This window comes from Rhyacophila brunnea, unplaced genomic scaffold, assembly GCF_057557595.1.
Source record: "Rhyacophila brunnea isolate RB1 unplaced genomic scaffold, BYU_Rbru_1.0 scaffold_118, whole genome shotgun sequence".
NCBI classification, from domain to species: Eukaryota; Metazoa; Arthropoda; class Insecta; order Trichoptera; family Rhyacophilidae; genus Rhyacophila; species Rhyacophila brunnea.
The window spans coordinates 511,753-527,948 of record NW_028232772.1 but is presented as its reverse complement, the minus strand read 5'-3'; the positions used below and the strand labels follow the sequence as shown (position 1 = coordinate 527,948).

General features: G+C 31.9%; 1 protein-coding gene across 1 annotated transcript in view; it reads right to left on the bottom strand.

Moving 5' to 3' along the window:
• The window catches only part of LOC147078207 (homeobox protein aristaless-like), a 140,583-nt gene that overhangs the window by 28,947 nt on the left and 95,440 nt on the right, over positions 1 to 16,196 (bottom strand). Inside the window, exons 2-3 of the mRNA XM_085960578.1 lie at positions 8,955 to 9,543; positions 1,882 to 1,927 (exon numbers count right to left, since the gene is read on the bottom strand). Of these exons, the coding sequence (XP_085816704.1) occupies positions 1,882 to 1,927; positions 8,955 to 9,478 (570 nt within the window). The 5' untranslated portion in view covers positions 9,479 to 9,543. The remainder of the gene's footprint in view (positions 1 to 1,881; positions 1,928 to 8,954; positions 9,544 to 16,196) is intronic.

The window sequence follows — 16,196 nt, the reverse complement described above, 5'->3', positions numbered from 1 at the left end:
CTTGCTAAGTAAAAAGACAGTGTTGAATTTATGTTAAATTTATGATTTTGTTAAGATGACCATCTGTTAAGAGATATCTTCGAAAGACAGTTAATAATGCACAAAACCCAGTTATACTATGCTACTATATGGAATAAATACGTTTTAATATTCAATTTGAACGATTTGGTGCTATTCTGCTCTGCTAAGTAAAAAGTGTTTTTGGTTTTAGCGAAATGAGAACCCATGTTTTAAACTACAATTTTTTTTATATTTATATAAAAAAAAAAAATTGACATAATCTCTAAATAGACAGTGTATATTTAGAGATTACGTCAAAACAATTCAATAATTTTACATTACGCAAAAGTAAGTGTAGTTTAAAACTTGGGTTCTCATCTCATTAAAACCAAAAACACTGTCTTTTTACTTAGCAGGGCAGAATAGTATAAAATCATCCAAATTTAATATTATAAACGTATTTATTCCATATAATATAGTAGTACTACTGGGTTATGTGCATTATTAATTAACCGTCTTTCAAAGGTTTCTCTTAACAGATGGTCATCTCAACAAAATCATAAATTTAACACATTCACAAACATTAAATGATTCTCAAATGAACATCAATTTCAATTTAAACCGCACAATAGACAGCTTTATAAAATTATTATAATAATATAATATAAAATATGTAAAAACAAATTTTATTCATTTTGTATTTATGTACAATTTTCCTGTATTTTTGATGCGATTTATATGAACATTTACCCGAATGATTGTTTTGCATGATAAAGGCAGTATATTAAATTAAAAAAAAAAAAATTAACATAATTATCACAATTCTCTAAAAACGCATTAGGCAAATGGAATTATATACATTCTGAGGCTGTTCCAAATTATGAATATTCAATAAAATAAATATACCTATTGATACCAAATATCATAATGCCTAAATCCCCCATCAAAAATTCTCTAATCGACAGAGTTGGGAATATAATGATAATTAGATAATTATTGATAGGTACAGGCTGTACCTACTGTCGATCCTTCGTCCGCCCAGAAACAGATAACGGTAACTTTCTTTTGTTTATTTCGCTGTGCATCCTGGTCTAGCCTTGACTCATTTACAGTTACAATAATATTATCGGTACAGGCAGTCGGTACTCGGTAACCGACCCTGGGCCTTGAACGTCGCCTCTAAAAATACAATATGCTACCTTTTTCGCGCCAAAGCGTGCGTTTACAAATGTTGTTAATAATTAATTGTTACTTGTCAAGCGAAATATACTTACGTAATAATTAATGTCCCTGAATCAGTGTTTTTAATAAGTGAAAAGTATAAATCAACACCCTACGTAAACCCATGCCTATCACTATCTATACATATATCTAAATATTATGTCAATTCTGTACACATACAATGATAAAGAATTGTGTATAAATAATATTATAATTACAGATGAATCGTTCTGAGGATCGATTTTTTGTTAGAAATAGCTGTCCACATTAATAACTAAAAAAATGTTTAATTAATAAAAGAAATACCGTGTTAAGGAGTTTTACTCCGTTAAGGCAAATTAAATTAATTAATTATTATAATTATGATAAAAAAACGATAGGTACCTATTTAAAGCATTTAAAAAAATATTTCATAATATCATATCAGTATGTAGTTGCTTACTTATGGTTATTTTTTGCAGAAAATCGACTAGTTATCTCAGTCGGCCTACTGTTAAAGTGCCATTATGTTTTTTTGTATTACGGAAACAAACTCAATTAACTTAATAGAATTCAAAGCGTTTGCGTAAATTCAATAAATTAATATAAGAAATTAATTTATCAGTTACGTTTCCTTGAGAAAATTAAGTAAGTAAAGGAAAATTTAAAAGGTAACTTTACCTGAATTCTTGCTTCAGTTAATCCGATTTTCATTGCCAACTCTTCTCTGAAAAAAATAATAAAAAAAACATTTAAATGATGATGTACATATTTTAGAATATTGATAATAGTTTTCTTTTGTGTTGTCAAATATAAAATTTAATAATCGATACATTTTATAACTAGTTACTAGTAACCCACGATGGCCGCGTGGCTTGAGCATCGGCCTATAGTGTCGTGGGTCTCAGGTTTGAATCCTGGTTCTGACAAGTACACATATCGTTTTTCAATTTGTGTGTCAATCAGAGTATGGAACTAATAGGTTGAGCAAGTGGCTGACATCCATTTCTTGTAAAAACAAAATCTGTTAATACAAACCTCCACCCCGTGGAGGCCCATATCGTCTATTACTGGTGAAGAAGTAGGCAGTTCAATTTAAAAATTGTGGACAGTAATGCCATTCAATAAAATAACAATAAAAAACTACTTACATATCGTCTCTGTTCTGGCAGAACACACTAACTGGAGAATACTAGTTTTGATTAATTTCACTTTGAAGTTGTTAAAATGATTGAAATGGTCCATCATGTGAGTTTATTAAGTAAAGTAAAAAGGATGACTTTAAAATAAAGACTTTTTATTTATTAAGAAGGTTTCCAGACGGTAAAGTTTTAAATAAGGAACATTTTGGTAAAACTAACTCAATATGTCATTTTTCAAATTAGTGTCTTCTGCCAGAACAGTGACAATATGATCTTATTAGGATCGTACATGGTCGAAAAAAAATTAGTCGTTGAATTAACGGTATTCTCTGTAAATAAAGAATTAAATAACAGCCTGTATCTCTTCCTGTAGTTACATACACAGTATTATTTGCAATTTTATATTATAAATTATTATACATAATGATTTTAAATTATATATGAATAACAAAGGTTTTGTAGGTATCTACTTAGCATCCCCTAATGCGATTGCGATGGTACCTACTGCAAAATAAATCCCTATTTACTTAGGTTGCTAAAAATTTACTTGATGATTTTTTTCTAGTTATTGTTTATCTCAAATTTATAAATAATAATTATGGTTATAATAATTGAAAAATTCAATATAAGTAGTTCATCTTCTTATATATAAAAATCAATATTTGTTTGTTTGTTCGTATTTTATGCGCTGCCACACCGTTCATCCGATTGCGATAAAACTTTGTCTACTTATTGCTTACACTTGCGCAAAGGTTAAAGGCTATACCTCATATATAAAAATGAATATCTGTCTGTCTGTCCCGTATGCGTTCCTATACTATTCATCTGATTGCAACGAAACCTTCGTCAGTTGTTGTGGCAACACCCGCGAAGGTTTCTGAATTAGTACAACTATCTTCTTTTTCTTCATTCTATCTTCTTTTATTCGTATGGTTCCTATACCATTCATCCGATTGCATTGAAACTTTCGTCAGTTGTTATGCCCACCCGCGAAGGTTTCTGAATTAGTACAACCATCTTCTTATTTTTCTTCTTCTTCTATTCTATCTTCTTCTATTCATATGCGTTCTTATACCATTCATCCGACTGAAATGAAATTTTGATCAGTTGTCGTGCGCACACACGCAAAGGTTTCTAAATTAGTATTATGTAAAATACAAAGTTTGTTGTTTGTTTGTTCCATCCAATTTTGATTTTTTTACTACATATTAATACTATTAATAACTCGAATCCTAAAATATGGTGATGAATTGATTACGGATGATAACAGTATAAAGTGCTGTTTATTAAATAGAATAAGGTTTTCTTCAATAATGTGAAAAAACACTTCTTTCTCGTGACTAGACTAGAATAGTAATAAAATAATCGAATCAAAGTATGAAAATATTTTAATCATCAATCACCAGTTACAAGCACAAAGGTATGATAATTCAATTAAAGATTGGAGTACCTCCCAAGGCTAGTAGGTCATGCTGTATAATATGCGGACTGCGAGCATTGAGGCAATAGTAAAAACGCATCGCAACTATGGTACAGGTTATTTCCCACAGTACTAAGGCATATCAACAGAGTGATTCACTCGCTAATTGCTCAGACTCCATGCCAAAGCTTGTATGAGGCTGCATTGATGTTTTGATGAAACGTGACGGATACTTTGATAAAAAATAATATAAATTGATTTAAGTAAGTATGATGAAAAGTTATTGAACGAGAAACATGTAATAATATATAAATAAAATTTAAAATGTGCAAATCATTATTCAATATGACAGCAAAGGTTGTTTTAAAATCTAAATATTTGCTCAATGTTTTGGGTTATTGACTCAGATTAATTTACAAATGAAAATATAATTAATATTAAATTCTACAGGTTTTTAAAAAGGTTTGTCGATAGCTATTTCGGTTGTAACACCATTATCAAGACTATGGTGTTACAACCGAAATAGCTATCGACAAACCTTTTTAAAAACCTGTAGAATTTAAAATTAATTATATTTTCATTTGTAAAATGGAATTCTACCAAGTAAATGCTAACTCAATTAATAAGTTTTGATAATGGTGTTACAGCTGAAATAGCTATTGACAAACCTTTTTAAAAACCAGTAGAATTTAATATTAATTATATTTTCATTTGTAAAATGGAATTCTACCAAGTAAATGCTGACTCAATTAACATATTAATTTACTTATAAATACTAAAATACCTCGGTTGCTGTCTACCTATATGAATATTTGAGCACAGATCATATGATTGAGATTGCAAGAAGCATTACTGAAGAAATTGAACATCTCTTCTGCAATCGAGACATAGCCTTGTGAACTCGGTGGATGGCAATCAAATGCTATATCACATCCGTACCTACTGGTCTATGACGTTTAAGAAACATACAATAGGAATACTAAAGGCTTTCGAGATGAGGCAATATTGGCGCACAATGAATATATCCTGGGCTGATCACATTACCAATGGGATTTTTAATATGAGCCAAATAACACTTAGGTATAGCTAATATCAAGCGTAGAAAATCTGCATAGGTACTACGAATATATTTCGGCCGTAACGACAAGTATGATTTACTCCAAGGTAGAGGGTAGCAGAAACGTCAAAGTGAAACGAAAAACCAGGGACGGCACCAATTGGAGGAGAAGATATAATGCTGAGCTCTACGGGCTGTACGAAGATTGCAGCGCAGTTCAATCAATTAAGATTGGGAGACTGCGATGGCTAGGTCATGTGCACCGTATGAATGACAATGAACAGGCAAAGAGAGTGATGTCCAGCAATCCAATAGGGCATAGACGAAGAGGCAGGCCAAAGATTCGCTGGTTGGATGGAGCTGCCAGTGACTGCCGTATTCTGGGGGTACCGAATTGGAAAGTGGCCACACTGGATAGGGACAGGTGGAGGGAGCTGTTGGAGGAGGCCAGGACCCACACCGGGTTGTCACGCCCCTGATGATGATGATATTCACTTGTATTAATATAATATGTCATAATAAATAGATAATATATGTAAAAAAAAGTGTTTTTAGTACATATTACATCATTTTCATCCTATAGCCGAAGTGTAAAGTTATGAATCATACACACTACCTGGTATTGTTTTTCATGTTTCTAGTTAAGTTAATTAAATTAACTTAAATAAATCTTCATCAAGCTGTATATTGATCTAAACTAAACTGACCAATGTGACTGTTATTAGAGATAATATTAATTTATTGATTTAACTAAATTTAAAAAAAGAAAAAACATTTTAGTACACTTAATTTTAATACTGTATTTCACGTCGTAGCAAAATCAATCGGAGAGACTAAACAATAATTATTTATATCGTCATTGTATGCGTGCACATTACATGCACAACTACACTCAATTATACTACAGGTGAGCAGATGTACCACGGCAAAATACCTGTGAGTAAGAGATAATGAGAGCTAATAGATTTATTCATACATTGATGTACGGACGTGATCTATGGAGGTATAATCGAGGATTGATGTTATGAGAAAACCACAGCCGCTGTTGTAATAATTATAGTCAAATTCAATTATGGAAACGGACCCAAGCTCAGTGTCATTGAAGTCAATCGAATAATAACAGTATCGGATTAAGTCGGTTTTTGTATATTAATAATATACACCTAAAGCGTCAAATATATCTTGATGCACGTCGCGTACTATCACGTGACGTCACAGTAAGCTGCCGCTACGGGAAATAAGTGTGTAATATCGTTTTTCTTGGTGTTACATAGGTTAGGTTCTGTTCAAAATATTATCTATGGATAAAATATCGCGAGTAATGTTCATTTTAATTTTAATTAATTTCAATGCATAGATATGCATACATATTAACAATATACGATATGCCGATGATACTGTGCTGATTGCTGATAGTTTAAAGAGTTTACATAGACTGGTAGAAAAGTCTAATGAGGTCAGTAATTCTTATGGGTTAAAAATGAACCTCAAGAAAACAAAACTATTACTAGTATCGAAAACAGCGACACCAGACACCAAAAGAAATTTTGTCATTAACAGCGAACCAATCGAACGTGTGACTTATTATAAATATTTAGGTACATGGGTCAATGAGAAATGGGACCAGTCTCAGGAAATAAAAACTAGAATTGAGATCGCAAGAAGCGCCTTTCTCAAAATGAGACGCCTCCTTTGCAATCGAGATCTTAACCTAGGTCTGAGACTGCGTATGGTACGTCGTTATATTGTGCTCTCAATTCTTTTCTATGGTATGGAAGTATGGACGCTAAACCAAGAGATGTCACGGAGACTTGAAGCTTTCGAGATGTGGCTGTATGGACGCATCCTCAATATCCCTTGGACTGACCGGGTGACAAATGTTGAAGTTCTCAATCGAATGGGGAAGGACCGAGAAGTTCTACGTAGTATCAAAACCAGGAAACTACAATACCTCGGCCACATTATGAGAGGACAAAAATACAGCATTCCCCAACTTGTCATTCAAGGAAAGATCAATGGGAAGCGTGGCAGAGGACGGCGCCGCATTTCGTGGCTTAAGAACCTCCGTGATTGGTACGAGTGCAGCTCCACCGAACTGTTCCGGGTAGCAGACGACAAAGATAAGATCGCCTTGATGGTGGCCGACCTCCGCTAGGGGATGGCACAATAAGAAGAAGAATGCATAGATTGATGCCTTGCCGGTCTCACTGTGGCTGTGACGTATATTATGACTATTTCTCTGATTTTGTTTTAGTGATTTTATTTTTTTAGTTTTGATTTAAAAATGATTGAATGATGAATGATTAAAAAAAACGTTATTTTTTATTACAAATTATATTTTTACTGTATCCGATACTAAAATTATCAATAGGCCTCCACAGAGTGTAGATTTCAAAATATTGTAGGTCCAATAAGTTTAAAATGGAAGTCATAAAAAAACTAGTCTGATGCCTACTATTATAGTAACCTACTATTCGATTTGAGATATTTTTGCAAGCCGGGCTTCGCCTTTTTGGTATCTTCAGGCACTACATGCACTCATTGGTGGTCATTGGTGAGTGCGCATAGTGTCTGAAGATTTTGTACAAAACGCAAGTCAATTAGAATATAAATTCAAATTCCATTAAACACCCTCGTATTTGTTTTACATATATGTATATATTCATACATGTATATTATTTTTAACAGTGCAACAGGCCATTGTGATCAATGACAGTAGTATAGTGAAATAGTAGTGTATTTAGTAATAGAAGAGAAACAATCACAAATACCTAGCCTATAAAATATAATGTAATGTCACTGGAAATTGAACCCAGAACTTCCGCACTGGACTACGATTTTAGTTATCAATACTAGAGGCAGAAGTGCGACCCTGGCGGTTATTATAGCTAAAGATTGTTTCATTTAAAATGGATAATTTAAATCATAAGAATTATGTGTGTTAATTCTCCACTGCAAAATGGTGTCATCGTTGTGTTTAGTGTTGTACAATACGTTAATTTGACATCATTAGCACGTAATTCAACAGATTTTGCGTAATTAGACTTTTATTCTTGTTATTTATTTTCAATTTCGTTGCGTAACTATTGTATTCGAAAAAGAATACACATCTCTCTAAGAGACATTAGGTTTTCTCAATAAACTTCTCACAAATCAACAGATTACTTCTTATTAACTACACAATCCGATTTGTTACTCGACTAATTTCTGAAGAGGTTTCAATCAACCAATTTTCGATATTGAAAAACAATATAATACCATGAATTTGTAGACGCAAAATTTGACCCCGCGACTCACGGCTTTAGGAATTGACCTCTTCTGATTACTCCAATGAAGTATATAGTCGAATAAAAGAGCTCTTAGTATCAAAATAATTACACATCATAAATCGTGCCTACCGTCGATTGATATGTTGAGTGTAATTATGCAGAAAGTAGTCAGTCCACAATTAGGAAAAAATAAGTAACACTATGTTAAACAGTCTCATTTTATACAAAAATGTTCTATAAATATATAAAGAAAATTTCACATAATCACATTTGACACTACACTTAAATACCGTAATTACATTTATCTGCGTAAAAGTAACTCACACTCTTAGGTGTTAGTACCTATACAATATTAAATCATTTAAAAAGCTAATAATATATTGTATAAGGGTAAGTATAGTTTTAAAAAATCATTACGCCTAACACAAAGTACATATTATTTTGTCTATTTGTGCTTTGTATTGACATCAAACAATTGAATATCAACTTTTTTATGTAGGTAGGTACACTACATGAAATTTTTTGAATTAATTTAATCTTCAAATTGAATGGAAACTCCCTTCATCATTTTTTGGACTTGGTAGTACGCTGAGGACACTAATGTAATATATTACTTATAATACGTAATACATAAAATATTTTTTTTACATGCTCACTTTAGAGATGTTCCAAATATCAAGGTGCTTTATTATCATAATGGAAAATGAATATCTAACTTGAAGTAGGTATTGTTATTTAAGCGTATGTAAAACGGTATAAGATTGTCACACGATTACATAATCTTATGTACCTAGGTACTATCAAACTCATGTATAATTTAATTTTTTATAATAATACTTAGGATAATTAAAAAATATATTATTTACCTTGTAAAGACATCTGGATAATGCGTCCTAGCAAAAGCTTTCTCAAGCTCTTCCAATTGAAAGCTCGTAAAAGTTGTTCTGTAACGTCGTTGTTTCCGTTTGGGCGCAAAATCGTCCATCTCTCCGTCACTATTATTATCGGAAGGATTACTATGCACACTACCTGTAGGCGGAGGCCTATCACCAGGAGAATGTAAAGATCTATGAACATCACCAGGAGAATGCATGAGACGGTGATTATCACCAGGCGAGTGCATACTTCTGTGGTGATCCCCTGGCGAGTTTAAACTTCTATGATGATCGCCCGGAGAGTTTAAACTCCGGTGGTGATCGCTGGGTGAGTGAATAATCCTGTGGTTTTCTCCAGGAGAGTGTAACGCTCTATGCGTGTCACCGGGGGAGTGGAGTGATCTGTGGCCTCCCGGAGGAGAGTGCAGGGTCCGGTGGACCTCGGCTGGTGAATCGGCACCGCGCGGAGGACGAGGTGATGCCTCTTCGGGTTTCGCCTCTTCAGATATTCCCATCGCGGGGTTTTCGGAAATGGCGAGCGATGGGCTCGGCACGGATGTTTGATTGATGCTCGAGAATTCTGAAAATAAATAAAAAATAAATGTTAGGATTCTATCGTAAAATTGTCAGTAAAATTAAAAGCGATAGTTTAGTAAGTTTAATGATAAAAGATATTTTTACATTTTACTGAATATGATATCTACTAAGTACCAATATCACTATTTAAAAAAATTAAATTATGTATTCTAGACAACTAATAACCTTCAATAAACTATAGCAGACATGTCTAACATGTCAATCACAGGATAGATTTCTGTTGATCTCACACATAAGAATTAAGTAGTGAAAATATGAAAAGCGTATATTATCTACATTAAGCTAGAATATCATTTTATTTCATTGTATCCAAAACCATTCCTATTTTTAATTCCCTAATCAGCATGCGCGGTGTTCAAATTAACTATGAAAAAGCCCCTTACGATCTGCCGCAGGAGTGAGAAAAAGAAAAGATGCGAATCCCCATGCTTTAAACATAAAGATAGATGCAGTTTTCTTTTACCGTCGCACAGTAGGATATTAATTTGACGATCAGTGTAATGATTCAACAAATGAAGATCAAAACTTATCACTAATTTCACGACGAATGGAAAACTGAGTAGAAACTTTTTTGTGACAGTTAAGACAAGTGTCAGTTGATTTTTAATACCTCAATTTCCTCAACTAACTATTACATTTTTAAACATTATATAATTTAAAAAAACACTAACTGAGAGAGTATATCACAACCAATAGAAAAGTAAGCCAACCGGTCGGGAATCGAACCGGCATCTCCAACGGGTAAACGCCCCGAACTCGTCGCATTCAGCCATTATGCTACGGAAGACATACTAATGACGACAAATATTTAAACTATTGGCTATTAAATACCTACCACTCAGCGCTCTTCGAAATCATGTTACTTCGGCAATCGATTTTTGTTTATTAAATCAAAGTAGGTAGTTATTTTACTATTACAACGATTACTAACCGACGTCTAGGAATTTCTCCAATATTTTTTAAGCAACTTCTTGTACTTGCTAATAATTTTTAATTAACTATTTCTTTTATTCAAACGAATAATTCACAAGATTTAAGAATATATCATTCTGATTATTGAACATTATATAATTTAGAAAAACACTAACTGAGAGAGTATATCACAACCAATAGAAAAAACTTAAGTTTTGTGGTTGTGATATACTCTCTCAGTTAGTGTTTTTCTAAATTATATATTGTTCAATAATCAGAATGATATATTCTTAAATCTTGTGAATTATTCGTTTGAATAAAAGAAATAGTTTATTACATTTTTTGTCATTTTTTGTACTATTTTTGCTCTTAAGTTTTAGCGTACAATTACTTACTATTGGTATTGATATAACTAAAATAACAGACGACGTGAACAGATAGCGACTTCATTAAAAAAATATTCATTCATACTGAAAGAGGAAGTAATGCAATACATTGTGTAACAAAAGAATCTTTTTGTTATTACATCGCGTTTTTAAATACAATTAAATTCATTCTATAAAATGTACACAGATAATTATGTATTATTGTAAAGTAATTCAATTAACATCTTTACAGACGAGGCGTGGTGGTATTTTAACTTATAGATAACACGCAATACCTATGACGTTTTTAAACAAAACTTTTTAAAAATATAATAAATAATTCTTCGTTGTTTGTGTGCCTTATAAGAGTATTAAAGTTATGCCTTATAAATGACGCATTGTTTGTGGAGAACTTTACCATGAAGTAAGTCATACGTATGATACAAAACCATGTAAATGTGACACTTGTTTGCAGACAGTTAAATTCAATAGGAACAAAAATTTCAAATATCTGATAATCACGCCGTTATATCATAACTTGATAAGCACGATTTGATATTAACGTAAACCTAGTTACTAACGAACTTTTGAGAATTATTCAGAATTCTATACAGGTAAATAATATTATATACGATATGATTGTAATTATAACTGACTTTACCTACCCTATATTACAAAGATTTTATTAGGTCGTATTCTTATTTGTACGATGGTTGTTTATCAGGTACAAATCTTGCAATCGATTTTTAACTAACTTTCCGACTAGCTAGATATTTGAAACTGTTAGAGAATATATCAGAACACGAATGCTAATGCATTTTTTTTAATACTTTTAGCCATCTTTAAGTAGAATTGAATTCATTTTCAGTTAATTCTGTTTTGTATGAAAAGTTATTTCGACACCATTATTGGTTGCTAGGGGTCTGGGGTCCTAGCAACTAAATTATTAATATATACGTGCGTTACTATGGAAATCAATATGATAAGTCAAGATGACATTTCATTATTATTTCTATCAACTGCCGCTTAACGTTTTAGGAAGCCGAAATCGGTTGTTTAGTGAAAGGGTGAGTTGAGAAACAAAAGTCGCAGGAGTCTGTAGGTATATTTATTATGCACAGAATTCTAAAAAATATAATATTGCATTTCATTTAAATTTCAATTTACATTCAAGTTAATTTTATTTTTCATTCTAATAAGCAATTTGTAGGTATACAATATATTTGCTAGAACTATTTATAATGTGCGACATGCTAGAATGTTTTAAAGGGAATGGGACGACTTGGCACCGCGAACTGGCCTCCGGTAATTGGCCGCCGGTACAATCGGACGCCGGCCCAATTGGACGCCGACCCAATTCGACGCCGACCCAATTGGCCTCCGGGAGGATTGGACGCCGCACAGTTGAATTAAATGCGCAATGGAATAGACGTACGTTACGATTTGTTGGAGTAAATAAGCAAGTCAGTTTAATATGCTTCTATCTTCTCAGTAGTTGTACGAGTACCTTATACATTTCGCGCTTGACACATTTTTAATATAGACTGAGAGTAATTATTATGCCTTATGATGTTTATTAAAAGAAAATAATTCTTCCCTCGCGAAAACTTAAAGATGTGCATAATCAATTAATTTATAGTCTATACATGGGTACTTATTTATATTTACAACAAATATTAAAAATAATGTTAGATGTTAGAATGAAAACAACATTATATTTCAGCGTTTTATCGACTTAATATTATAATAAAGCTTCAACATGTATATTATTTTGCATAAATGCGTATTTTAAGATAGTATGAAATTACAAACAAAATATTAAGTAAGTTATCTGCTAAGTATAAATGTTTCAGTAGTTTGATTGATAAACTACTTAGGTACTGGGTGCCGGACGAAATCCCGAAGGCCGAAATCCCGAATGCTGAAATCCCGAATGGCCGAAATCCCGAAAAATAAAAAAATACAAACATCAATAATTGCGCAATCGTGAGCGCAATTTTTGTTAGAGAGACAAATCCCATTTTTGCGGAAAATGGGTTTTTCCGATTGCGCAATTTTTTTTTCAGGAGAGACCATTTTGTAGAACGAATGGATTTTGTGTCTCTTGCAAAAATTGCGCATTTCACGATTGCGCAATTATTGGTGTTTGTATTTTACATTTTTTTATATTTCCACAAAAAATGGGTTTTTGTGTCTCTTGCGAACATTGCGCAATTATTGATGTTTGTATTTTTTTTATTTTTCGGGATTTCGGCCTTATGCACCACTTATGTTGTTAGCTTATTAATTCAACGATGATGTCTCTGCATCTGACCCTTACACTAATAAACTAAATTTTCGTTGGTACTTTTTGTGTTGTTTCATATTATATCTTCACAAAATAAATACGTACGAAATTGCATTATATGAAATCATAACTAACTTAGTTTATATTTTTTCTCAGCGCCTTTCGCAAGCTTTACAGCAGTATTAGAACGTCTGCTTTTAGTGGCGTGTTATTACGCAATTAGCCCTGTATACAATTATAAAGTTAATTAGTAACGGTGCAAACTGACAGGTGTGCAAATTACTTGTGTTATTTTTAGTTTAAAGTCTTTAAGCAAAGTGATCAAGGTGTTATTAGTTCTTATTGACATATTTTTATATTATAACTATTCTAAAATATATACATATACAATTCATAAAAACTGTCATATACATCGTATTCACCATAAAGAGCTTTATAACATCTGATACTATTATACTCATAGCTTTCAGCTCGTCCATTTTTTTAAGGTTATTGATATGAAAGTTATATAATGCAGCTTTTACGATGATTGATTAAGCCATCAAATTGAATTCAATGTTATATACATATCTGCATGCACGATTGAAACGATAGATTGTTTTGTATACCAACTGCAAAATACGATATGTCTATTTCACAGACTAATAGCAGTTTAAAATAAGTACTTGAAAGCCAAAGGTGCAAAATACCTAGATACCTCATAAAAATGCAGTACGGAAGCATATTATGCTATATTTGCCTACATTTTAAGCTATTTTTTTGCCAAGCACTTGTATTTTTAAATTTGGAACACATATAAATACTGGAAGTAAATCAAGCTTTTCAGCTATTGATGCCTCTGTCTTATTTACTAATGAATGCAGTATCTGAATATTAAAAAGGGTATCTTAAGTAACCTTTTTAATAGACACCTAGTTCTGCTTAAATAAATTTTATCATAATTTCGTAAACAATTAATAAATGCAGTGGAATATTATTAAAAAATAACTCTAACTGAATTGAAATAATGGCGATGATTGTAAAATTGCGTGGATGTATTCGGAATATCATTCTAGTTGATTCTTTTTAGTATTAAGTTAGAATCTTGGTTTATATCAATGCATGGGACTGTCAATTTTATTGTTCACGAGAAAAAAAGATTTTCTCTAAAGAAAGTCACCTACACATATTGAGGAATTTTTTTTAAAGATTTTTTTATATCAACTTATTGACTACCTACTAAATATTGTATTTTATCAGAAAATATTAGATTTTCACGGTTGTTTGTTATCGTACATACAGACTACAATCCATTTCATTAACACATTATCTCTTGAGAATGTCCTTTGCAATGAGTCTGAAATTTCGATAAAAGAATGAGAAAGAACACGCGGTGAAAACCTAAAAATCTATTACACAATAACAGCTGACTGTCTTCCTAATATTGTTGGGTGTGTTTGCGTTATTTTATTTTTTAAATGATAAATATATTACCAATTCAAAAGATTCCGTTTTTAATTTATAGTGAATATTATTATTTAATTGAATAAAAACAATGACAATACAAAATTGAATAAAACAAACATTGAGTTAAATTAAAATATATATTCTTTCTTTAATACAATAACAAAGTATGATTTTTTTTTACTAATCGAATTGGCAGCAGCATTGTTTCGCTATTCAATAAATTAAATATAATAAAACGCTTAGAGTTATTGTTATTTATTTTCTTTGTAAAAAAGTTTTAATGTTTGAAAATTGACCGTTGGATATTTTCAATGAAAAAAATATAAGCGATAAATAAACACTTTATAGCTCGGCGTCATAAAATTTTGCGGTGAAGTGATGGTCGGTGGATATTTTATCAACACAGTTAGCCAAATCCACTTCACGATACATTGTTTGCTAATATGATTTTTTTACGTGGAATTTATTAAACTACAGTGATCAATGTTGCCAACTGTCGTTGACAAAAATATGCCAGACGGGGTACGAAAAACGCTAGATAATATAAAAACAAATTGCAAGTAATTACAACGTTTTTATTAGGTCGTATTCTTATTTGTCCGGAGGTTGTTTATCCAGTAAAAATCTTACAATCGATTTTTAACTAACTTCCCGACTAGCTAGACATTTGAAACTTTTAGAATATATCAGAACACGATGCCAGACGACGCATTCAGTACAGTAGCTAGCAAGTAAATTCGCCCATAGTGACATTCGCACGTGTATAGGTAGACATCACGCAGTATCATTATGCGATATCACGCATCGGGAATTTATAGCAATATCACCTTTATTGTAACGGCGTTAGAACAGTGTTTCTAGTATCAATGTTCGTTTGAGCGAACCTGTTCGAACCAAACTATTCGGCAGACCCGACAAAAAGTTTCGGGAATTTATAGCAATATCACCTTTATTGTAATGGCGTTAGAACAGATTATGCCATTCGGCAGACCCGACAAATAAAGTGAGTGTCATTTTTTTTCCCAGATGCTTCGTTCATATTAATGTCATTGATGTCAATGCATTCTTTTAACACTTTTTGCCATCTTTAAGTAGAATTGAATTCATTTTTAGTTAATTCTGTTTTGTATGAAAAGTTATTTCGGAAGAAATCCGTAATCCAATCCACTAATATTGGTTGCTAGGGGTCTGGGGTCCTAGCAACTAAATTATTAATATATACGTGCGTTACTATGGAAATCAATATGAAATGTAAAAATGACATTTCAGTATTATTTCTATCAAGTACAAATTTTTTTGATCGTTTAAGTCAAGTTTATATGAATCAACAGAAAATTTAAAAACGTTGTATATAAAAAGTTCTTTTTATCTTGTAATTATTTTACTTAGTTCTACCAAGAACAAAGACAATACCTTTACTTTATTCCAATAATCATCAAACTGATGTCACATAAGTACACGTTAAATTTTATGATATCATTTCACCATAACGCCATGAATGCTCCTATTGTTTCAACGTGTTAAATTATGTTGTACGCTTGAAAATAAATTAACTAAATATCTAAGGTATTTTTAACACATTTAAAGATGTTGGAAGGACCAAAAATGCTAGGAAAAATGCCACAA